This window comes from Canis lupus, chromosome 13, assembly GCF_048164855.1.
Source record: "Canis lupus baileyi chromosome 13, mCanLup2.hap1, whole genome shotgun sequence".
Lineage (NCBI taxonomy): Eukaryota > Metazoa > Chordata > Mammalia > Carnivora > Canidae > Canis > Canis lupus.
The window spans coordinates 12,196,508-12,220,655 of record NC_132850.1 but is presented as its reverse complement, the minus strand read 5'-3'; the positions used below and the strand labels follow the sequence as shown (position 1 = coordinate 12,220,655).

Below are 24,148 nucleotides of genomic sequence, written 5' to 3'. Positions count from 1 at the left end.
GCAGGAAGAGATAATCCAGACACCCAGAACAGGAGAAAAAGGTCTGCAGCTGTGCTGGGAGGTTACTGGTATGAAGAGAGAGGCTCAGTCAGACTTGGAGTTTTGTGCTATTGCACGTGAATGCTCTGGAACTGCCCTAATCGACTGAAAATGAGCCGGCTACGGTCATATGGAACAGGTCTGTTTAGCCACATCGCTGGGTAGCATGGCAGATGGTAGGCCGTCAATGGGTGGTATTGATTGGCTAGATTTGCCTTAGGGTAACAAGACTATGGTCCTTAAAACCCCGCTTCATCTTATTTTCCTTTGTGCAGCTACGTACAGTTGTGGTTTTCTCTTCTCACTCCCCAAGCCCCCAATATCTCTTTTTTCTTCCTTTTCAAATCAAAAGTCTTTCTTGGTAATCAAAATAGAGAGGTTACCTTGAGATAAACACTCTTTAAATTATCACCAAGGCAAGAAAAGTCGAGAATATTTTATTTACTGGGCTGATTACATTTTAATGTTTGAAGAAAGTGACATTTTTTAATTAGTGTTTAAGACATATGGTGAGTGTACAAATTAGCTTATTTCATACAACCAGAATTTGATGAGAGCAACTCCTCCTTCTCATTCCCCAGTTAAAAATTGTCACTTGAAACTTAATATATGCGAGGAGGTTAAATGGTATTAAGTGAAGCAGCCTTGACTCAAAGATGAAGGAGACAGTCACTGTTGTGTGTGGCTAAATATTGCCTGGATGGGCTGGAAAAATACTAGTATCGACATCTGTGTTTGCAAAAGGATGTGGAAGTTCCAGGGCTTTAATTTTGTCCAGCCAAGAAAACAAAGTCCCAGGTATCTGTGCGTGTTGGTTTCTCTTTTAGATACGAGGGGACGTAGAATAGTGGATGCACGCTCTGTAATAAAATCCTCCTTAAAATCAGGCCGTATAACAATGTAAGTGATGAGATTTATTTTTGTCCAGGTGGTCCTTTATCTGTGAACATCCACCCTCCATCACTTGGAGCTCTCAGCCTGGGACATTCTATTTATTCCTGGCAGAGGAGCAGATTAATTGGAATAGAATTGTACAAAGGAGACACCAAGTTAGCTATATACCCAAAATAACACAGGACAGAAACGTTCCACTTGGAGGCAGATCTTAGGGAAAAAGAACAGAACTGGGGAGAGATATATGATTACTTTGCTCTTGTGGTTGTTTATAGCTATTCATATAATTGGATTTTTGAAAGAGGTGCTTAAGATCTTGCTTTTGTTTTACTTTCAAGCTTTTGAGTTATTTCCTATCATGAAGGACCCTATCAGACAAACCTAATGCTTTACCCAGAAGCAAAGTTGCGCCCTCAAACTCTTGCCTCCATCTTGTATGTGCTTCGTCCATATGTTTACTTTTGAATTGGTTTTTTATCATGTGAATCAATATTCTCCTCCCTTTGCTGCAGGAGGATCATTTCCGTGGAGTTTCTGGTCGTCCCCCACCACCCGCTTGCTCTGTGTTGCTTGGGTTTTCCTTGCTCATCCCTCGCTGAATGAAACAAAGCATGTTTGTGTTTCCTTCTTCACAGCTCTTATTAGAATTGGTGCTGGTGTTTTGTTTTGCTTCCTCGCTAGAAGTCAGGAGATGGAATTTTATTTATTTATTTTGACAAGATACAGGGAGAGAGGAGACCCGGTGCCCGTTAGGAGGCTGGCGTTTCTCGCATCACACTCCACACCTGGGGCGGGGGGGGGGGGGGGGGGGGGACAACAGCCCTCTAGGATGGTTCATCTGAGTCTGTGCCCTCTACCCACCTGGTGGCTGTGTCGTGAACTGTTACTTTAAAGAGTAGTTTAGACACCAGCCATGTTTGGGGCAGGCTGCTCCTTCCTGCAAAGAGAGCAGCGCACGTGAAGGAGCCCACGGTGGGGGAGATGCGGGGAGAACGCGGCTCACGGGCTCAGGTTTTAATGTGCAAACTCCGGGGAAATCCTATATTGACTGTTCCGGGGCGCGCAGCAGCACTGAAGAACCCTTTGCAGACGGAGTGCTTTGCAAAGGATTCTAACTGTTTCTCTTAAAACAAAATCTGTGGCAAGATGTTTGAAATCAGCAGGACGCTTAATGCTGCTTTGTTAAATAATGAGGTAATATTTTGTCACTTTTTTCTGGGCAGCATCTGTTTCCCCCCCCCCTTCATTTTTATCCCCCTATGTTTATGAAGGATTCTCTTTTTTTTTCTTTTTTCTTCCCCCTCCCCCCTTTTTTTCTTCTCCTGGAAGTCAAGGAATACAGTTCACGCTTCCCTTTCTGTTCCTTCCTTTTGGTGCTTTTGGAGAATTTGGTTTGTCTTTTCCGTTTGCAGCTTCAGCCGGCTGCTGTTCGCTGGCCCATTGTGCCACGTAAGGCTTCTGCGCTGCGCGGAGTAGGGAGTTATTAACGCTGAATTGGCTTCTGGTACAGTCCATCTGGACCCTGTGTGGGAAAGCTGGCTGCCGGCGACTGATGCTGACATGTCTGCAACCTTTGGGATGTGTGCATGGTGGCAAGGGGCTGACTGATAGGAGAGTCCTCCTTTTAAGGGAAATTGTTATTAATGAGTCCAGAAACTGCTCATTTATGGTAAGAGGGATCCAGCGACGCTGGCGGCCCCACAGCTCCGGGGTGTCATTTTTAGGTCGCCTTAGCTGCCCGAGTGAGACAAGTTTATTTCTCTGGTGGTGGAGGATTGTGGCAGAAGGAAAAAAAAAATCCTGCATGACTGGGAGACTCGCCTGCCTGATTCTTGAGATAATATATTGAGAATCTGTTGCTTTACAAATGTCACACCACTGATGGAGCGGTCAGCCCCTCACTCTGAAAGATGAATGGTACTATTGGAAATGCAATAATAAGGTTGACTTTTCCCAACAATAGCATTCGGCCTTTGTCTTTAGAGAAAAGGCCTCTGAGGACATTTGTGCATTTGCTTGAGGATTCCCTTGAAAGACTTCGGAGTGGAGGGTTTTTGGAGAAGTGATCAATATACAAAGTGCATGGATTTTCCAGCCTCGCAAGCCAGCTGATTACTTGGGCCGTAGTGCACAGTCCTGCTTCAGCTGAGCGGCCACAGCATCTTCTGATACACCTGATGGTAATTAATAGCTCGCTGAGCGTGCTGGGGTTAGGCTGGATGCGGGAGAGTGGTTTTAAGAAATTCTGACTTTGGTAACCTCCAGAGAAAGGCAAAGGAAATATTTTGCTCTGGAGTGAGCTGTTTTCATCTGTGTGTTTTTCAGCCCTGCGTTCATGGGTTTCTCCTCACAGTACTCCGTGTGGGGGAGATGGCACTCAGGGCTGCTGTCATTGATTTAGGGCACCTGTCCCTGCCCTGCGTCTGTGTGTTGCGCTCTGTAGAACACTCAACCTAGGACTTCATCCCGGGAACATAGTTCAGCAGATCCAGTAGTACTATTGTGACTTGTACGACTCTTTGTGTATTTGCTAGAGAAATTATCTTAAAAGTTTACTTAATTCAGTCTGGTTCCACTTGAAGGGATTATAGTTTTGACATTTCTACTTTTCTGTTTCATGGATTTGTATTTCTAACAGCTCGATGCGTTAATATTCAACTCTAATTTTCCATATAGTGTACCCAACATGTATTATTTCATGGTGTATCTGTATTTTTCAAAGCGTGCATATCTAAGCGTGTATATTTATGGGTGTGTGCTTGTGAAATAGTAGCTGGGAGACAATAGTTCTAATTTTTTAAATGTAAAGGTTTTTTCTTTTTTGACTAATTTTTCACAGGCCCATCTATTCTCGGACTTGGGGTCCAGAGTGTAGCATGATTTTCAGTCTGTATTTCTATTCTTCCCAGGCCCATCTCGCTGCCAAGTCCAGCCAAAATTTAAATTATTTTGCATTATTTCTTTAGTAACATTTGTTACCTCTCTGTATTCACTGAAGAACAAATTGACTAAACTATGAATTAAATAAATAGTGATAAATTAGCTTTTTGGTTAGAAGTAAAGCATAAGTTCCTCAGGTAAGCCACCTTAAAACCCAAACCAGAGCAAATTACTGTACCACTGAAGGCTGGTATCACAGAGGTTATGAAATGCACAACATAGGCAGGCGGACTGTATACATCACCACACACTTGCTAGATGTCTCTTTGCAAGTCTTTTAAGAGGCCGAAGGAAAAAGACATCTTTTGGAGGAGAGAAGCAAAATCACGTGTTCAGTCAGCAAGATGAGCACTTTGCACCGGTCATGAAATGACGCTGTTGTTAATAGCTTGCTTTACCATTCTTTATAGCAGTGAGGATAGTAAAGAGAGATTGTGTTTTAGTGGATTTTTAAAAATTCAGATCATGCCCCATCCAAGTTGAGAAATAAATTCATTTAAATAAATCATTCATCATTCTGTGTTTTGAAAAGCTCAGACAGAAGGCAGAAAGGTAGAGGCTGACAGCTGCCCTCCTCCCCGCCCCCCCCCCCACCAGCTTTTTTTCTTTTTTTGTTTATTAGGAAGTAGTTTTCTGAATCAAACTTGGAGGAACCCAGTTTGTGGAGCAAACACAATCTCAAACTTGCTTTCTCCTGAAACGCTGGCCTGGTTAGCTGCAGAAGGAGCATTACTTACTAAAAATCAGCAATATTAGGAAATAATAAAGTTAAAATGTAGATGTATTAGCACATTAAAGTGCTTTTGTTGTATCTTTAAGCCTAGAGGCAGATCATTAAATATGCATTTCGCTAGAAAGCAACTGTCGAGAAAGATAAGGTGGTTGAAAATATTCTATCCTGGAAAAGCCCTCTGTCAAAGGGGTTTGGCGTTGCAGCCCTCAGGACAGGGGAAAGGGGGGACACTCCCACCGTTAGGGTTTGCAAGCAGCGGCCGTCCGGTGACCTGCAGTTGTTACAGTACTTTTGAGCTAGGAGGAGGGAAAAGGTAAAAATACAAGTATGGCTGTTGTTGCTTCAGCCTGGCCTTAATTACCAGACACAAGAAGCAGTTCAGAAATCTGGTCTCTGTTGTTGTAGAGGTCACCAAATCATTAACATCGTCAATCTGGCAGTAGCTAATTTAAATAGCACCTGATGTTGCAACGCCTCCCTTCGTTTTCCCAGCCAATCAGATCCTGGCTTCGGCTGACAGATGGTCCCATAAATGGATGTAAAAAGGGGAAGCTTCGAGCCAATTTCAGCAAGGCTCTGTTCAGTTGTTCTTATCTACATCCTAGAATCGGGGGTTTCAGCTCACTGCTCCTTTTCTTTCTTTTTTTTTTTTCTTTCTCTCCCCCATCCCCTCCCCCCAAATAATTGATTTACTTTACAATCATCCACATTGTGTTTTGTGGATCTTTAAATATATATAACAATAGTAGTCATTTAAAAAATATATCCTGAAACCTTTGCAAATTTTAAAAGAAGAGTCGAAGCTCTGCGAGACCCAATATTTGCCAATAAGAATGGTTATGGTAGGTATGACTAGATTTATAATCTGTTGTTTGTGTTGCTGGAGGGAAGAAAAGCATCTACACCTTGACCAGTCTTATGCTTGCACAAGAGTTTAGTTCTCTGCTGCTGTTTGGTTCCTACATTTACTATCTCTTTTGTGTAGAGAGTGCCGGTAGGTCCTTTTATTGAAAAGCAGTGGGGAAATAGATTGTCATTTTTAACAGGTCATTGTCAGTTTTCCCTTCAACATAAAGGAGGGGGCTGGTATAGAGGGGAGGTGGACTGAAATAATTGCTGGTTTGCTGAAAGAGGTTATATTACATGAGACCATATTGGCAGAAAAGGCTTTTTTTTTTTTTTTTGTAAGGGAGAGGGGGGTTTGTCTATGTGCCTGGGTTTTGTGGGGCTGGAGGTGGATGCAGCGGGGCTAGGAATCTCCATTTCCATGCTGGAAATGTAAAGCTTGAGAGGCAGCTCCTGGATCCTGAACGTTGAGATGGGCAGTGGTGTTTCGGGGGACTGCGCAGTCAAAACGGCAAAGAGAGTGATTTATTTGGGCTTCAGTAAATGCTGCATCTTGTATTTCAAAGAGTTTCCTGTCATGACCTCATAAAAAAGAGGAGGCGGCTTGTATGTGTAGCGGTGCCTGGCGTGTTGAGTTGTTGCTTCCTTCCCTGGGCAGCAGCTCTGTAAGAAGGAATGTCAGCTTTTACATAACGTTCCTTTCCGCTTTTGACACACTGTGTGAGGGTCCATCTTCTTCTGATCACAGATGGAGTGGAATGGCTTGAAGATGGTAAGTGAAAATTCAGAGGAAGGCAGCTTGGAGATTCCAGCCGTGTGTGTGTGTGTGTGTGTGTGTGTGTGTGTGTAAGGATGATGGACCGTGCATCGTAAATCACCGTGCAGATCGTGTGTGTGTATGTGTGTGTTTATTAGTATTTCTCTTTTCTGAAAGCCAGAATCCATCTCCAAGTGTAATGGCACTGCATGCACACAAGGCACACACACTGCCTCTTCCATCGAACACACATTTAGCCAAGCAAGGTTGGTGCCTTTTTTGACAATCACAATGTCACCGTCGCTGTTGGCTGGCGTGTCCACCGCCTCTGTGAGCTTTCAGCAGAATTACATGACTGTTAAAGTTAAAGGCACATTTCTTTTTTAGTCTCCTACTAGGAGTGATGGGGAAGGCTGGATATGAGGGGTGGGGAGGTGGGGTTCAGTACCAGCAGATGCATTTGTGAAACAGGACTTTGGGATGTGGAAGGGGAAGTGGAAAACCTTTCTGCCAAAGTAGTAAATCTATTTTTAGTATCATCTTTTTCGGGGGAAAAAAAAAGAAGCAGGGAAACTCCTTGAGTGCCGCTCCTGTCGCCTGATGTTGACCCCGAAGACATGGCACAAAATGGCACAATCAGATGCCACGGGTGCCCACTTTGACTTTGAATTTCACCAGCAATAGCTTTCACGGGGGCTTCAAAGCCGGGTGTGTGGGGAGGCTGTAAATTCATATCCATCTCACTTATTTTTTGCTAGCAAAGCCTGGGGAGGACTTTTCGCTCTGCATAGATGTTATAACAAAGCTGTGGTCTTTTTCCCATTCTTAGAGGATTGCCTTTGTCTGGCTGCTTGTTTTGATGGGTGTAAAACAAATAAGATTAGACCGAGCAGCCCAACTGAAAGCGATAGCTGGGAGGAAAACCCAATGAAAGGTTGCCGGGGAAACGAACAGAGGAAAAGCCGAGTCGGGAGCAGGTGGCTATCATGAGAACACACTGCAAACAGTGTAAAAAGGGGGGAGGACAGGACCTCGATTATCTTTGCTGTTCTTTGTGGCCGGCCCAACTTTAATTATTCTTTATAAATAGGTGTTAATTACATTTCTAACTCTGGTTTACAGTGATTTTTAGAAATCTATTTTTAAGCATCTGTTCTGTCTCTCCTGGGTTTTTGTGTTTTGTTTTGTTTTGTTTTTTTGTTGTTGTTGTTGTTGTTTTTTTTTTTTTGGTTTAAAAAACAGAGAGGGAAGAAGACGAGGGGGAAGGGAGGGTAGGGAATCTTGCTTTTTTCCCCCCCTTTCTCTCTCTCTCTCTCTCTCTCTTTCCCCCTTTTCCCTGCTGTGAAATTGTACGTGCGAAAAATCGCAAGGAATCCTGTGAGGCCATTTGAAAAAAATGTAAATTATATTGAATGAAGTTGACGGAAGCATAATAGTGAACTCCCACAGCTGATAGGTTCTGCAAATGATTTCTTAGAAATTTCCAGCAAATATCCATAGGAAAAATATAGGTAGAATAGATTTACCCTAAAGCAATGATTTTGTGCTAGGTGATATTGGTGTTTTTACTAAATCAGATGTTGATACTACAATTCCAGGGAGTTCATTGCATCCCTCATTTTATATCCTAAGTAGAAATTACTTTTAAAAATAATAAATGAAAAACTGCATTTTGGCCTTTGCTTCGTTTACCACTCTATACCTCTAACCACAAGGTCCATCAGGCTGCACCCTTGCAGCAACTGCAAGGCATTTGGTCCTGGGTCTGATCTTGGCATAAACTGAGTGAAAAGCTAATTTTTTTTTTTTTAGTGTCTCTGAACGTCTAGGACCCGTGCGTGCGCTGGGTGACAGGCGTCTCTCCCTTTTTCTCTGAGTGTGCTTTTCTAGTAGGCTCTTTTTCTCGTGATGGTGGGTACCAGAGAACAGAAAGGTATAGTGCTTAGGCGAATAGGAGGTAGCATAAAACCATGATCTGTTATGGTTCCTTCCAAATTAGATACATGATCATGTAGCTAATGTTAAGCCCAAAAATGAGAGATTAAAATTATACTGAAATATGTTAAAAGGTTAGGAAATATAGTTGGCTTTACTGAAGGTACTCTTAATTTTTACTCTCTCCATTGCAAATCTCTGCACTCACCGCCCCCCCCCCCTTTTTTCCTTGCAAAGGGCTTCTTTTTGTTTTGTCTACTCTTGAGGAAATATATATAAACTTATTTTTTGTCATATGTCGAACACTCGAACCTTTGCATAGCCATATATCTCTTAAAGATTAGACTAGTTTTTTATTATCTCTAACAGAGTTTTTTTTTTCTGAGAAATTTCTATCATTTTTTAGTTAGGGGGAAAATCGTTTCCATAAGAACTGTCACCTTGTCATGGGTTGTAAAAAAGACACGTGGTTCTACTGCTGACCTTTCTTGCTTCTTTGTCTTAAAAATATTAATGCCTACTACCTGCATGTGGAGGTGTGCCTTTATGGAAACACAGGGCTGAGTGTGCATTTATTAAGAAATGAAAATCTGATCAGAAATATTTCTGCAAAAAACACCTGACTACATCGCAGTTTTAATGATCAGAATGTCCGTATATATCATTGTAACATCATGGCTACATCGTTTAATATTTAAATTTTTAAAAGGATAAAATGAAAATAGCTAGGGAAATGGCTGAGAAACTGCTTTGAGAATCACAGACTTATAAGATAATTTTAATATCTCGGTTAGAAGAAAAAAAAAGCCTAACAAGCAACTTAGCCACTCATTTCTGTAGTCCCATTCATTTCTAACTGCCATTCATTCAAGTCATCGTCCTGGCCAGATACAGATGAACTTGCTTCTGTTTGATAGTTTTCCAAAGCCTTAAAAGTTTTTCCTCTCCCTATAGCCCTTTATTGGTCCTTTGAATATTCAAGGATTTTGTGATGAGAGGAGGGCCAGAGTGTTGTGAGCTAATAACAATGGAATTTTTCTCTTAAGGAAAGAGAAAGAAAATGAGCTACGCATCTGCGTTTGAGTTCGTAACTCAGTCTTGAAAAAGGGTTTGAGACCTGGTTGACTTCACGTATTTTAAACTTAGCATTTCTGTTGGGGGTAATCTGCTTGACATTTCGAATCTAGAGATCATGCCTGAATAGTGCTTTGTGTGTATGTTCAGTGTCTCTAAAAGAATTTGTGGGTGAATCAAGGTGTTTTTCTCAAGTAAGAATTACCACTAACAATGAAAAGGTTTCCTCAGGGCAAGTCCTTTCTTTGGTTTGATTTCTTCCCTTTGCACTTATTTCTTTATTGTGGGTGGATTCTTTTCCTACATGTAGACCAAATACTGTTCCTTCCATGAGAATATATGCTGCTTCACTTAGTCCTTGGCATCTTAATGCCTTATTTTAATAAAAAAAAAAAAAGAAACAAATTGTGTGTACCGCAACTAAGGAATGGCGGGGTTGATAGAGGTCATTGTGTGTGGACGGAGGTACTTTGGCCTTGATAAATTTCTTCATCAGTTCCAATGATCTGTGGCCACCAGGCACTTAATTTATATGCCTGGACACTTAATATGTACATTTGTTGGTGAGCTGGCCAGCGGATGCTAGACACATGAGTGTGCGCTGGCAAATGCTGCAATGCAGTATTTTTTCCCAATGTCATTAGGAATTTTGGGGGTATAAAGGGGCACAAACATTCTCAAGCTTTTATCTTACTATCTTCCAGTAGATGGACCATGTTGTAAAGAATTGGCCAAATCTCCTTTTAAAAGTGAAGTCAACCTTTTATTGCCCGCTGTCTGTTCTTCCATCCATTAGATAGATATGTGGCAAATATGTATATGTGAAAGAGGGAGATTCTGTGTGTGTGTGTGTGTGTGTGTGTGTGTGTATCTGTGTAGGCATGTGTGTTTCTGGAATCCTGCACCTGTCTTAGGTTTTCCTTATTTGGTATTACCAAATGTGTATACATACTTGCAAGTGTATGTGCATCTAAAAATGGAAAGAAAACCAAACTGGGCTGGCTTCCCATAAGAAGTGGCTTCTCCTCCTCACAAACTCCAAGAGTTTTCTTATTAGAAAAATGCAAAACTTAATCAAAAAGATATATCCAGACCCTGCAGACTTCCATTAGTAACCAAACACCTTCCTTTAGTTGCCACTTGAGAAACTACAAATGTGCAGATCCATAACCATATTTGTGATCTCGAAGCTGCTCTCTCAATCAAGGGGATGGGTTCAAATTAAAATGTACATGTATGTGGAAGGAGAGTTGCTTTTTCTTTGGGAGCATTTGAACCTAATCTTTAACCATTGGAAAAACAAGTAGGAGGTAGGGTGCCTGTGTTCGCAGTTCCTGCATTGTTTTGGGAGTTTGTGTGTGTATGTGTGTGCTTCAGAAACATCCTCGTATTTTTAAGATCTCAGTGTATTTTAAGGGTAGAGGGCTATTATAGGTGAGTGGCTTTTTAAGGGTGAAAAGAAAGGTGATCTGTGGATGGGTGGGAGTTATCACAAGCAGTAATTGTCATAAATTACTCATCTAGAAATGGAAAGAGAAAAAGGCTGGAGGACAAGAATGGAGAGGGGCACCAACATGTGGATCTGCGCCTGCCGATAGAAGAGATAATGAGTGAGAAATTTGAACTGGTGCAGTGCGGGAGCCTGATCATTTCTCAGAACCTTGACTTTGCAGGTTCATTACTTCCTTGCTTGCTTGTTCACACCTTTAATTATATCCAGTTTGGGATGCTAGCTAGGGGCACCAAAGATGAGCCATTTTGTTTGTTGTTTACTTCATTAAGTATTCAGGCAGAGTGCTCACAATAGCTTTGGAGCATCAGTGTTAGGAATCAAGCACTTTGGAAATGGAATTGTTACAAAAGAATAAAAAATAAGAAAGCAATCAGCCAGCTAGCTTGCTTTGGATGTTCACTCTGCTTAATGGTAATATTTATGCTGTTCCTTGTACATTCATTAAGAAATAAATTATGCAGTGTCAGTGCTCCTAATATGCTGGTTGCTCCCCCTGCCCCCCTCGCTCTCGCTCTTCTCTCTCTCTCCCCACGCTCCACCCCCAAGATTTTGCCTTTTACTTGGCCATTTTAGGATGGACCATTTTTGCTATGGGGAAGATCATCCTTCAGTTCCTCGTTCTATTTAATACGAGAGATGTTTTCCCCTCAATATGGATCTTTCTCCATCAGGATCACGAAATGCTGAACACCATAAAGGAATCTTTAAATAATTTTTGTTGAGGAAGCAGTGAAAATGTTGAAGAAATAAGGTCAATGTAATTGTTGTGCTTGCGCTTTGTTTTTTGTTGTTTTTGGAAAGCCTTATTTTTAACCACAAAAGTAAAGTGCAAAACTAGCATATGTGATTTTTTAAAAATGGAAAAAGATTACAAGTCATAGGTCTCTCTTAAAAATAACTCACCTGGGACTCTTGGTTTGAAAGATAACATTTAAACTCGAGTTTAATTTTTTTAATTATTCATGTTAAAGCTATAAAAATATAATTCATAAATATATTTTTTCTATAAGAAGTTTAGTTCTATTTTCAGGATATGAGGAAGCAGAGAAACAATTCTAGCAAGATGCTGAATTCTGAAAAACACACCACAACGTGGAGGTTGCCTCCTCTCTGCACTTTGTGGCGTTGAATCCACTCCTGCTCCTTCTATGACTCAGTTACCTTCTGTCGTCTACTGTCTTGTGGCGACTAGCCCTTGAAGTTGTTTTCCCAGCTGTGTTCATCGAGGAGGCTAGGCTATCATCTGTTGAGGACTTACTATGTACCTTTCTCTGGAAGGTGGAATTCAAGGTCACCGTTTCTTTTTCTTCTGGCACTGATCAGAAGACAGAATAAGAGTGTAAGTAAGTCCCTGTGGTTGGGGCTAAGGTTCAGGTGAGGGCTTGTAAGGTTGGTTGTTACGTAACCCAGTTTGTGTCAAGCTATGGGAAGAGATCTGTTGGAACATTCAAATACACAAATGTTTTCTTTTTGTATTTGTAAGAGCCTAGGCATGACTCCAAAAGATAGAAGTCAAAGATCTTCTGGATATTTTTGTCTGTAAGGTTCCATGTATGGAGATGTTCGCTTCCAGGAAAGGTAAAGTTTAGACAGGAGTAGGAATTTGTCTTTCTGTCTGCTACCCATGAGCTTGGCTAGAGCCAATCAATTTTACAGAAATGCAAAGGCTGTTCTAACAGAGATGCTTCTTTGAGTACCTCTCCCTCATGTCACCTTCCAGGAAGGACCTCAGAAGATAGTGACCCTCTTGGCAGGCCCTTGTGCAAACGGTAAGTTTGCACATGGAGCAGATGTCATAGAGTAATGTCGTGATACACACCCACATCCTGCCTGCAGCGGGGTGAGGATGGTATAGATGGACAGCCACGATGCCCAGTGTGCTTGGGATGTGCCGATAATGACTTCTCAAGTAGCCTGTTTTCCTAAGCTGGCAGTCCAAACCTTTAGAGTTTTCCTTTTTAATTTGTACTTGAAAATTAACAGGCTGAGTTGAACTTTTCTCTTTTCAAGTGCCCCCTTTGAAGATGCAGCAGTAGTAAATACAGCTTTAATGATAAACTTTAGCTCTAAGTGCTATTTAAAAGTCTGTCATGGAAAGCCTGAGAACTTGCAATCTTTACTAATGAAACTTTTATTAGGAGAGTGCTCACTTAAAATGGAGTAAACGACTAAGTCCCTGGAATGTGTGATTTTGACCAGATTTGACTCATCCTCTCTTATGTTACTTTTTGTAATGCAGCCAACCACACATCTAAAATTCTGGATATTGTACTTGTCTTCAATATTAATTATCTCTGTTGATGCACTGGGTACAGACAGTACAATTCCCACAAGTCCAGATTCTTACTGTAACACCAAAACAAAAGTGATATTTATGAATAATATTGGGAAAGTTGTCTTCATAGTAACCATTCCCCAAAGGAAACTTTACATAAATGTGCATTTATTATTCAGGATATTAAAAGGGAATCCTTAGCTTTTACTTTTTAATTTGGGCTAAAATATGTAAATTGGTTTTATTTTGGAGTTGCTCTGTTTTAGGTGGCTTTGGGGGAGGATAACTTTCCAGCTTGATTATATTTTAATCACCTCTGTAGTAGAAAAGGTTCCAATCCTGAAATCAACCTTGTTATTGTGATTAGGACCCAGAGGGCCAGTGTGCAGATGGAGCTAAAAGCATTTACATCGACTTGTACGTATGTAGAAAAATTAGATTTGTTTCTGCTAGATACCACTATCCCCATGTCCTTAGTGGCAGGGCCAGCTCAGAGGCTACGGAACCACAAGTCTTTCTCTGGATTCACAGGATCTTCATGGTGTGCCTGGTACAGGCAACCAACTGGAAAGGTTGCATCTTGTTTTAAGAAACCAGGAAGTGCCAAGGACTTTGAAGTCAGGTGGACTGGGGCTAGAATCCTGACTTTCCCTATTAGTAATTGAGTGATCTTGGATGAGGTCCTTCAGCTTTCAAGCTTCAATGTCCTCATCTTTAAGAGGAGATGAGAAGGCCTGACTCACAGGGTTTTGTGAAGATCAGACGAGACACAGTATGGGAAGGCACCAGTCATACAGCTGACTACTAAAGATGCCTAGAGAATGTTAGGTCTCCTTCAGTCTCCCTGTGCCAGATGTCCTGGGGAGAAGTGACATTGAATGCTCTCCCCAGAACTCAAGGAGGGTGGGGGTGACATACAGTAATTTTTAAACACAAACAAGCCCTCAGTTCTTCCCTGGAATTGTGTGGCTTTATTAGGTTTTCTGCATTCTCATAGACTTTTGCAAGGTGCATTCATAGTCCCCTTTGGAATTAGAATTAACTTGGGATTTAGTTGTTAAAAAGAGAAAAAAGGTGAATATAAAATTAATTTTAATCAGCGCTGTTTTTTCCTTTTTTAATTTCATGAAAGAGTCTGTTAGGAAATTCAGAAGTCAAGCAGGAAAAAAAATGGGTTAAGCTAATGAATACAGTCTCATCTTTGCTGTCTAAAATATATTATTATAACCTGTGAGCTATTTGACTTTGGCCCAGAAACCAGCTTACTTTGGAGCTATTTTTTTTCCTCTTTACCACACCAGCTTTTTTCTTCTATCCCTCTTATTTCCCCAACAGACTGAATTTTGAAGTCCTATTTTTCAAGGAGTGGTGAAGAGGTTGAGGCAAAAAGTGGCTTAATGAGATTTTTCTAACTTGCCATCAGTTTTCTTTCTCCTGCTTGGTGAGGCAGGATGATGGATGGCTTTGGCAGTGCAAATAGCTCTAGAAGCGATTGCATTGACTGGAGAGGTGTGGGAGATGTGAGCAGAATGCTGGCCCTCAATTTATGACCCTCCCATTTGCAGAAAGGAAAGGACAGGACGAGAGTCACCATAAGGGCCTTGATGTCACTGCTGATCACATGCACTTGGGAAGGGGTAATGGGAGTTGTCAGGACCGGTGTTAGGCCGAGCCTAATTTTGTGCCTTTTCCCCAAGGCTCGCAAAGGGGGAATAAACAGGCACGTTCAATAAAATTCACAGGTTGTTCTAAAATGAGACCTGTTGCTGTTACCAATGAGGGTGAAGAAACCATGCAAGTAGTACCTGAAGGGGTTCACGACTGAAACTGAAAAAAATATGTAATGTCCTTGGAACAGTATTTTAATGTCATGGATTTGGGATTTCACTTTATATGATCATGAGAAGATTGTGAAAGGGAGTCATTTTTTTTCCTTCAACTGAATCCTTAAAATCAGGGGAAGGATTATAAATTGATTTGATCCCCCAAGCACCATTTTGCAGGACCTACGCTTCTGTTAAAAAAAAAAAAAAAGAAAAAAAAAAAAGACTCTTTACTGTGAAACAGACAATAGAATTTTTCTCTTTCCACGTGTATCTATTTCAAGGCTTCACCAAGTTCTTCTAAGGATTTTGCAAGCAGCCTTGTGCACCAGCTTTCTGGAAGAATTTGGTTGATTTTTATAGCATGTTTTGGTACGGGGGGGGAATACAGTAGTGGAAGAAGGGAGCTTGAATGTAGAGAGGCTAGAAGATGTTTGTGCATAGGTTAGCCTAGAAAAATCTCACACCTATTAATGGTGGATCAAAAAAAGAAGATTGGGTGAGCTATTTGAGCAGGTGACTGGGCAGGAAAGGGGCAGGTGGATATTCTTAGGATCTCCTTGCTAGATAAATATTTATATTTTGTTTATATTATTAAAAAAATTGCCCCATATTTAAACCAGTACTTGAGTCTCCACTCCTTTATGCTTTACACCTTTGGCTTAAGGTTATCAGCAAGAAGAAAAGACTTTTAGCTTAGAAGAACTTTAGTAAAAACTCTTAAACAGGTCTCTAGTTGGTGGATTTTGGAGACATGGGCTTACAGTTGGCTATAATCATAACAGTATTCTTCCTGAACTATCGTCATGTCAATTTTCCAAGAACAGAGGAGCTTGTATTTCTAGAACTTCACAATTCCCAGCACAGCTCTGCTGTAATGGCTCTGTGACTAAGGAGATGATTTCTCATATTCACTTCACATTGTATCATTTTTGCCCTATGGTGTTGGGTTGATCTCCCTAATGTAGTTAGGGCAGGTGTTGTTAACCCCTTTTTATAGAAAGTAAAGCTCAGCTGCCTGCCCTGGGATACATGTTTAACAGTATCAGACGTCTTAGCTCCGGAGTGCTGAGGAATACGTTCAGCTCAGACAAAGTTAACTTCCCTAGGAGCAAAAAGCAAAAATGAAAGCAAATCAGTAGAAATAATTCCTTTTCTAGATCAGATTTTTCAGTGTGGAATAGGCAAATACAGTTGCATGTCTGGGCCTATGAACCACATTCTGGGTGCCTCCTGGAATGTCACAGTCTTTAAAACATGTTCTAAAATAGTGAGTAAGGACTATGACAGGCAAAATGTGCAAAGTGTCTCAGCAGAGGAGGTCCAATAGACAGAAGAAGAGACATCCCATGCTGCTGGGGGAAGGAGACAGTCTTCAAGGAGGAAATGCCATTTGGGTGGAGCCAGGAAAGATGAGTAGGCGGGGAAATCAGGAAAACGGGGCATCCCGTGTGGAAGGAAGAGTATAAGTAAAGGCACGAGATGGACACTTGCCTAAGGAATGATAATTAGTATGGTGTAAATGCAACACAGGATGCGTAAAGATAAAGCTAGAGAGATAAAGAAAACTTATCATTTAGGAAGATTAAGGTGTCTGACTTGGTTTTAACTTTATTTGAATCAGTAGCTACGAAATGTCTTAGAGACTTATAGTTTCCTGATTGTCTGGGAGGGTTGAGACTTGCCTTTATTGGGTCATGATTTCTCAGAAGTTGAGGTCATCCAAAAGATACTACTGAATTAGACATTGGTTATTTAGAGAGAATTGGCATTAAAGCATTCTTCTAATCAGAGTGTGATGTTATGATGATGATGCTGCTCACTGGTGCAGTCACATCGAGGATTGCTTTTGGGGTTACAGTGCCAAAAAGCACTAGGAGGAAAAAATATCAACTTTATTTCAGATTGCAAAGAAGTGTGCCATTAGAGGAGCACGCTGCATTCTCTCACCAGCTGCTCATGTCATGGGAAAATGTGTGGCCAGAGAAAGGATGATGGTAGTTGGGGAATCAGCTTATTTCCTCCAGAATAGAAAACTACCCACTTCAGACTTCCAAGTGCATATGCCAGAGCATGCTTGTCTTCCCTGGTAGTCTGTGAGCTCTGGAGAGCAGAGATTGTGTCAAATGCTCTCTGATTCAATGTTGGGCACACGTTTATTGAATTGAGTTATAATTTTTTTAGAGTCTGAACTACAGAGTTCTGACTTGAGAGTTTAGGTCTGTCCTTTAGTTTATTCACCCAAGCCACCTAACCTGGCTGAGTTCCAGGTTCTCAATATGTAAAACACATTAATGCAACTTCATGTCTTGATGGGAGGATCAGTTAAGCCATATCCTCGATACATTCCAATAGATAGAATAACAATATTAGTAAATTACTAGGTTCTAGTTTTGCCTACAGTTATTTTACTGGGTCTTGACCAGAATTTTTTTAAAATGAAAACATAAGTGAAATGGAAAGGATCAGTGGCTAGTGCTTGTTAAGGGTATTATTTCGTGAAACTTTTGTTTCAGTTACCTATGTTTTGAGTTGTGATGTGAAGTTGCTGTTCATTATATGTCTTACTTTTTTTGCTTTGTTGAATCCTGGTCAGTAAATTTGAAAAGCACTGTGTTTTTGGTTTTTGGTCGTTTTTTTTTTTTTTTTTAAAGATTTTATTTATTTGACAGAGAAAGAGATTGTGCATGCACAAGCAGGGGGAGAAGCAGAGGGAGAGGGAAAAGCAGACTCTGCTGTGGAGGGAGCCCAAAGCAGGGCTCGATCCCAGGACCCTGAGATCAGGACCTGAGCCAAAAGCAGATGCTTAACTGATTGAGCCATCCAGGCGCCCCTAACGAACACTGTTCTAGGTGATAGTGAGCTCTGCATTATCCAAAGGAAAAAAACCAGTCACCTTTTTTTTTTTTCAGAGCTATGCAATGCAAAATCTCTAGGATCTTCCAAATTATTAAAGAAAAAAATGACATCTGATTATTTTAGATTTAATATGGAAAATGTATTTTTTAAGATTTTTTTTATTATTATTCTTGAGAGAGGCATAAGCAGAGAGAGAAGCAGGCTCCCTGCAGGGAGCTCCATGCGAGACTCGCCAGGGTCCCTGGGATCACACCCTGAGCCAAAGGCAGACGCTCAACCACTGAGCCACCAAGACATCCCAACATGAAAAATGTATCTTAAATCTTTGAAAATTAAGGCTATCTGCATGGTATATGTTGGGGCTCTCTATTAAAGTATTTATTAACTAGCAAATTTTATACCTTGGTCATGCTACCTAGCTGAACCTTCAAAGTAATAATGATAATGAGAGTACTAAGTAGTGGAGGTGATCTAGAGGTGGGACTAGAAATAATGAAATTAGCTTTAGCTTCCCTTTCTTGAGTTCTTACTCTGAGTCAGGCGCTGTGCCTTACACATCATTCCTTTTAATCCCTAGAGCAACCTTAAGAGGTAAATGTTAATTTTCCTGTTTTATGGATGAACTAACTGAGATTTTGAAAGGTAAACTAAGGTGACACAGCCAGCAATTAGGCCAGATTTGGTTTAAACCCAGATGTGTCTAATTCTAGAACAAAATGTAAACGATTTATTCAATTCCATGAAAATGTACTAAGGTGCTTACTCTGCGTTAGAACTTCTTTACAGGGAATGGTGGGTCAATTGGTCTCTGCCCTTGAGGGTTTACTGTGCATGGAAGTGGGTGAGATGTGATCTAATCACAAGAGGACAGGCACAAAGACTTTCTTACTAAGTATTTAATTTTGGAAGTAGTGAGAAGAGTACCTGCCACATAGTTTAGGTATTCAGTAAAGATTTGTTGAACTGAACTGAAATTGGATTAACTCTCACCTGGTGATTTGGAAGAGAGTGGGAGCCTATTGAGGAACCTCTGTGCTGGGGAATATCCTTAAACCTAGAAAGTGGCAGATCCATCTGCTCGGTGCCCTTTGGAACTCATGAAATTGGCAGCAGCAAAAAGCCAACCAGAGCTCACGAACTCAAATTATGAACTTCAAATTTCATTCAGGCAGAGAGAACCTTTTTCATCTTAGTATGAAAAGAGAGTCCTGTGGCAGAAACATTTCGAGAATGACAAATAGAGGGCAAATCTTAGATTGAAAAATAGTCATTATTGTTGTTATTGCTATTTTTACTATTGCTGTTTTATTTTTATTTTATACTAACCTCATAACCTCAAGCAAGTCGCGTTACCTCTGTGAGCCTCCATTTCCACGTTTGTAAGATGATTTATACTTCTTGGGGTTGTTGTGAGGATGGAATAGTTCCGTTTGAGAAAGCCTCATTCAGCACTTACTGTTTAGTGGTCTCTAAGGACTTAGTGTAAAGGAGGCATAGCTCCCCGCCCTCAGGGAGCTGAGCGTCTAGTGAAAGTGCAGCGAGGCTTCAGCCCCGCTACCTGCAAAGCCCACACCTGAAAGAATGCACCCCTTGCAGTCTGCTTTCGGTGTATATGTTATCGTCATGCATGTCTCATTTGCATCATTGGAAGTTCAAGTTTATTGAGGATAAGGATGCCATGATGGTCATCTTTTTATCCTCTGCTACCCCTCGGCCCCTGCCTTACCCATTGGTGCAGGGTTGCCTTATATAGTTATCACTCAATAAATCCAGCCCAGTTCCGCAAATATTTACCAAGTTGTTCAGGGTGCTGTGCTGGGAAAGGGAGAGTAACATTTGCTCAACAGAGTTGAGTTGAAAAAAACTCTAGAGTACAAAAGGGGAACAGTATCATGAGGTGGTGATAAACTACGCTGTGCTCACAATGCCTGTGATCTATTCAGGAGGAAAGGAGGGCCCCAAAGACAATTTGGTGGTGAACCTAAAAATTAATGTATTCTTTCTTTTTCTCCATGCTATTTTGTTTGTATTTCATGGGAAACCAGTGTATTTGCTGCAGGCACACAGTTGAGATGTGATCACAGAGATAGCCACTTAATAGATTTGTGGCTCAGGATCAAGCCCAGCCACCTTCACAACGCCCCGGACACCCTCTGTGGCCTGGCTGCTGCCCTCCTTTCCAGCCTCCCATCCTGCAGCTCTCTGCCTTCCATTCATTCTCCACTATGGGACTTTGCTGTGCTGTTCCATCCACACCTATGTTCGAACAGATCCCTTGGTCTCAAACATCATTCTGCTTTTCTTCACTTGGCTTCAAGAGACCAATAGGAGGTGACTTCTCAACCAGGAAAGTGTCCCTGACTCACGCTGAGTTAGGGCCTCATCTTTGAGCACTGCCAGCATCCTTCCGTCATTGGTCTTCCCCACGGCATTATCATTTGTTGATTTGTCTTGTCTCACCACCACGTCAGCAGTCTGGGGTCCTCTCTGTGTCTGGCCTCTAGCAGGTGCTCAGTAACGAATTGCTAACTGAATGATGGAGTTGGGTGTTGGTTAGATTGTTCATAAAGGGCTTGCCATCAGATACCCTGTTACCTCTAAGCTGTGAGAGGGATGTGGGACCCAAAGCCCTCTATTGTGAAGACTGGTTTTGACGCTATTGTTGCTCACCAGCCACAGTTCTGTAACTTTGGATTGAGGATCTTGAGTGTATCTATTTACACGAAACTTTTCCTGACTACCATGACTCACCTGCACTTCCTCAGTAGTTCTCCTTTCTTTCAGACTCCTTTATGTCACTTGGTCTTTACCATACAGTTAACAACGATATATCACGATAATAGGGACCCTTTATAGTGTATGTGTCAGGCTTTACAAAAAGTACAGACTTAGCTTATCTCATTGAACCTCACAACTAGAGGAAGCAGGTATTTTTATTCCCATAAAAGAAGGGAAGAAAGGACACCACGTGGTTTACATAACTTTCATAAGGTCACTTGGCTAGGGAGTGTCAGACTTGGAATTCCAAGCCTCGTCTGTTTGATTCCAGAGCCCATGTTCTGTGTCCTGTTTTGTATTACTCATTTCTTAAAGAGAAGTGACTAATGAGAGACATTTAGCCTAGTGGTTATTAATAGACTTGCAGGCAAGATTGCCAGGGTTCAAATCCTGTCTTTACCAGTTACAACCTTGGGCAGATCACTTATCCCCCCTATGTGTCAGTTTCTTCAGGTGTAAACTAGGTTGTTGTGATTTAATAGACCAATGTGTATTAAGAAGTTAAAACAGTGCTTGGCATATAAAGTGCTGTTGATCATCATCATTATTATTATCATGTAATATTAATTTGTGTCCCACTCTTCAAATAGTCATTGAGTGCTTGCTATAGGCCAGACACTGTTCTAGGTACTGGAAATGCAGTGGTGATTAAGACAAGTCTATCATGGCCATTGCTGCTATAAACATCGGGGTGCAGGTGTCCCGGCGTTTCATTGCATTTGTATCTTTGGGGTAAATCCCCAACAGTGCAATTGCTGTTACTCAGCTATTAGAAATGACAAATACCCACCATTTGCTTCAACGTGGATGGAACTGGAGGGTATTATGCTGAGTGAAGTAAGCCAGTCGGAGAAGGACAAACATTATATGTTCTCATTCATTTGGGGAATATAAATAATAGTGAAAGGGAATATAAGGGAAGGGGGAAGAAATGTGTGGGAAATATCAGAAAGGGAGACAGAACGTAAAGACTGCTAACTCTGGGAAACGAACTAGGGGTGGTAGAAGGGGAGGAGGGCGGGGGGTGGGAGTGAATGGGTGACGGGCACTGGGGGTTATTCTGTATGTTAGTAAATTGAACACCAATAAAAAATAAATTAAAAAAAAAAAACACGGAAAAAAAAAAAAAGACAAGTCCCTGCCCTCATGGAGCTTTCGTTTTATTTCATTTCATTTTTCGGTTTATTTATCATTATTTTATTTATCTATTTTTTAATATTTTATTTGAATTCAAGTTGCCAACGTATAGTATAACACCCAGTGCTCATCCCATCAAGTGCCCTCCTCAGTGCCTGTCACCCAGTTACCCCATCCCCCACCCACCTCCCCTTCTGCAACCCTTTGTTTGTTTCCCAGAGTTAGGAGTCTCTCATGGGTTGCCTTTCTTTCTAATTTTTCCCCAACAGTTTCCCTCTTTTTCTTCATAGTCTCTCTCATTATTTCTTATATTCCACATATGAGTGAAACCGTATGAGAATTGTCTTTCTCCAATTGACTTTGGAGCTTTCATTTTAGAGGGGGAAGACAGACAATAGAGTAAGTAAATAAGTAGAATTAGTGGATATATTATGTGATATTTTATAATTTCATGTGATGAAATATTATTTAAAGAAATACAATGAGATAATGGGTTGAAGAGTGACACCAATGAGAATTTGTTTGTGAACATGTAATGAGGCCACAACAGTTCAGCCAGTGTCTTGCTTCTGCTTGGTAAGTGGGAGCAGTCATTGCCTGTTGTGAAAGGCTGGGCTTTGTCCAGCTGCTGACTCTTGGGGTGACAGACTTGTCCTACCTGTACTCAGTGTGGGGTGGTCATCCCTGGGGTACCGGAAAATTAAGAGATTTGTTTGGGAATACCCAACAAAGAGAACTCATAATAGACCAGGGGTCTCCAATATGAGGAAAAGCCTCCAATCTATTTCCCTATAGTTGAGGCTGCAAACTGGGTAAATGTTCCAAGAAGATCAGAAGGAAGGTTAGGCCAATCATTTAAAAAGTGCAGTAGTCATTGGCATTATCATAGGATTCTTGATTTCTTTTTTTAAAAATATTTTTATTTATTTATTCATGAGAGACACACAAAGAGAAAGACATAGGTAGAGGGAGAAGCAGGCTCCCTGTGGGGAGCCTGATGTGGGACTCGATCCCGGGACCCCAGGATGATGCCCTGAGCCAAAGGCAGAGGTTCAGCCACTGAGCCACCCGGGTGCCCTGGATTCTTCACTTCTATAAAGGTATTCTAGTGGTTAAGAGCATGGGCTTTGAAGTCAGAGAAATTAAGGGTTTTTTTTTTTCTCCCCACTGACAAGTCACTAACTTGTTCTAGCCTCAGTTTCCTTGTCTGTAAAATGGAGTTAATACCTACTTCAAATACTAGTTTAAAGGATTGTTAGCATATGTAAAGAGACTGGTTTGGGGCCTGGCACATAGTAAGCATCTCATAAAGGAACATCTAAAGATATAGTTCAACCCCCCCCCCCCCCCAGGATGTGTATTTTAGATATTGGTCATTTTTTTTGCAAGGCTCATAGGGAAAGAAGATCTAGAATAAAATATGCAGGCTACTTCCCATTTCATAACCTACAAAAAGGAGAACAGATAGCCTCAAAACTGAAGATATATCATCCCAGAAAGGATCACAGATGCCAGAGGAAGATAAAAGAGCTCTGGAGTGTGGGATCCTGAGTTCAGGTCTTGAATCTCCTGCTTTCTAGTTTTAAGTTAAAGTGTTTACTTTTGAATATGTATTTTCATAGGTTAAAAGTACTCAGGCCAAGAGTCTTATATTAGCTGGAATTGTAAATAAGCCTACTTGATGCTCCATTGTGAGCAACTAGAAAGCATTAGGTTTAAAATATAGATACATGTATTTTCATCTCCTTTCTCCATTGTGTATACTATTGCATAAAATTAGATTGAAATCTTAAGATTAAAGGAGCGATAGAGTTTATTCTCGTGCCAAAGCTCTTTTGTTTTCATTTGCAATGTATGGATTTAAATTACTTAAAAGAAAAAGCCAAACTCTCCATCAAATGTTTCTGAGAGTAGAAGAATAACTGAACACTTGGCAGGTACCTTTTGTGTAGAGCACTGGATGAAGCCCTAAGTATTTTCTGCCTCTTGTGTTTAGTGGCATGTAAGGATTGTGATTCTCCCAAAATTTATTTGCCCTGCCTTTGGCCATTAGTTCACATTTGTTTTGATCTTGATGCCTGCACTCATCTAAAATAAACAGTGCAGGTAGAGTGAGGAAAAGGCTTAAGAAAAGGATTTAAAAATATAAAACCATACATTTCTCTTCTGATTTTCTCAGCACACTGCAGAGTCTGGTGGGTTGGGAAAAAGGAAATCTGCAATGTTCCCATGTCCTCTCCCTCTAAACCTCCTAGCGCCCTGCACCTGCCTCTGATCACTGATTCATTCAGCAGCCTTATGGTCAAATTCTTCCTGTATACTGCATGCCTGGAGCAAGAAGGCAAGTAAAATTCGGGTCCTGCTCTCAAGGAGCTCCCAGTAGTGTAAACTGTGACTGAATGTGGAGTGGTGAGTGCCGTGACGAAGGGGAGAGAGGAGGTGCCGAGGCCGCGTGGGGCAGGGAGGCAGCCTTCAACTGAACTTTGCAATTTAGTCGGGGGAAGAGAGGAAGCACACATGTAACAGCAGGGAAGAGACATCCATA

At 41.2% G+C, this 24,148-nt stretch overlaps 1 protein-coding gene across 6 annotated transcripts in view; it reads left to right on the top strand.

Moving 5' to 3' along the window:
- Nucleotides 1-1,968: 1,968 nt before the first annotated feature.
- The window catches only part of ELAVL4 (ELAV like RNA binding protein 4), an 89,535-nt gene continuing 67,355 nt past the window's right edge, over nucleotides 1,969-24,148 (top strand). Inside the window, exons 1-2 of one of the 6 annotated variants that reach the window (XM_072772187.1) lie at nucleotides 5,856-6,224; nucleotides 10,743-10,891. Coding sequence is in view for 5 of the 6 variants with exons in the window: in XM_072772188.1 (XP_072628289.1) it covers nucleotides 2,080-2,127 (48 nt within the window). In the remaining variant the exon portion in view is untranslated. Of the gene's footprint in view, nucleotides 2,128-5,167; nucleotides 5,449-5,855; nucleotides 6,225-10,742; nucleotides 10,892-24,148 lie in introns of those variants that run through there. The other 5 variants (XM_072772188.1, XM_072772183.1, XM_072772186.1 and 2 more) reach the window with 5 other exon arrangements.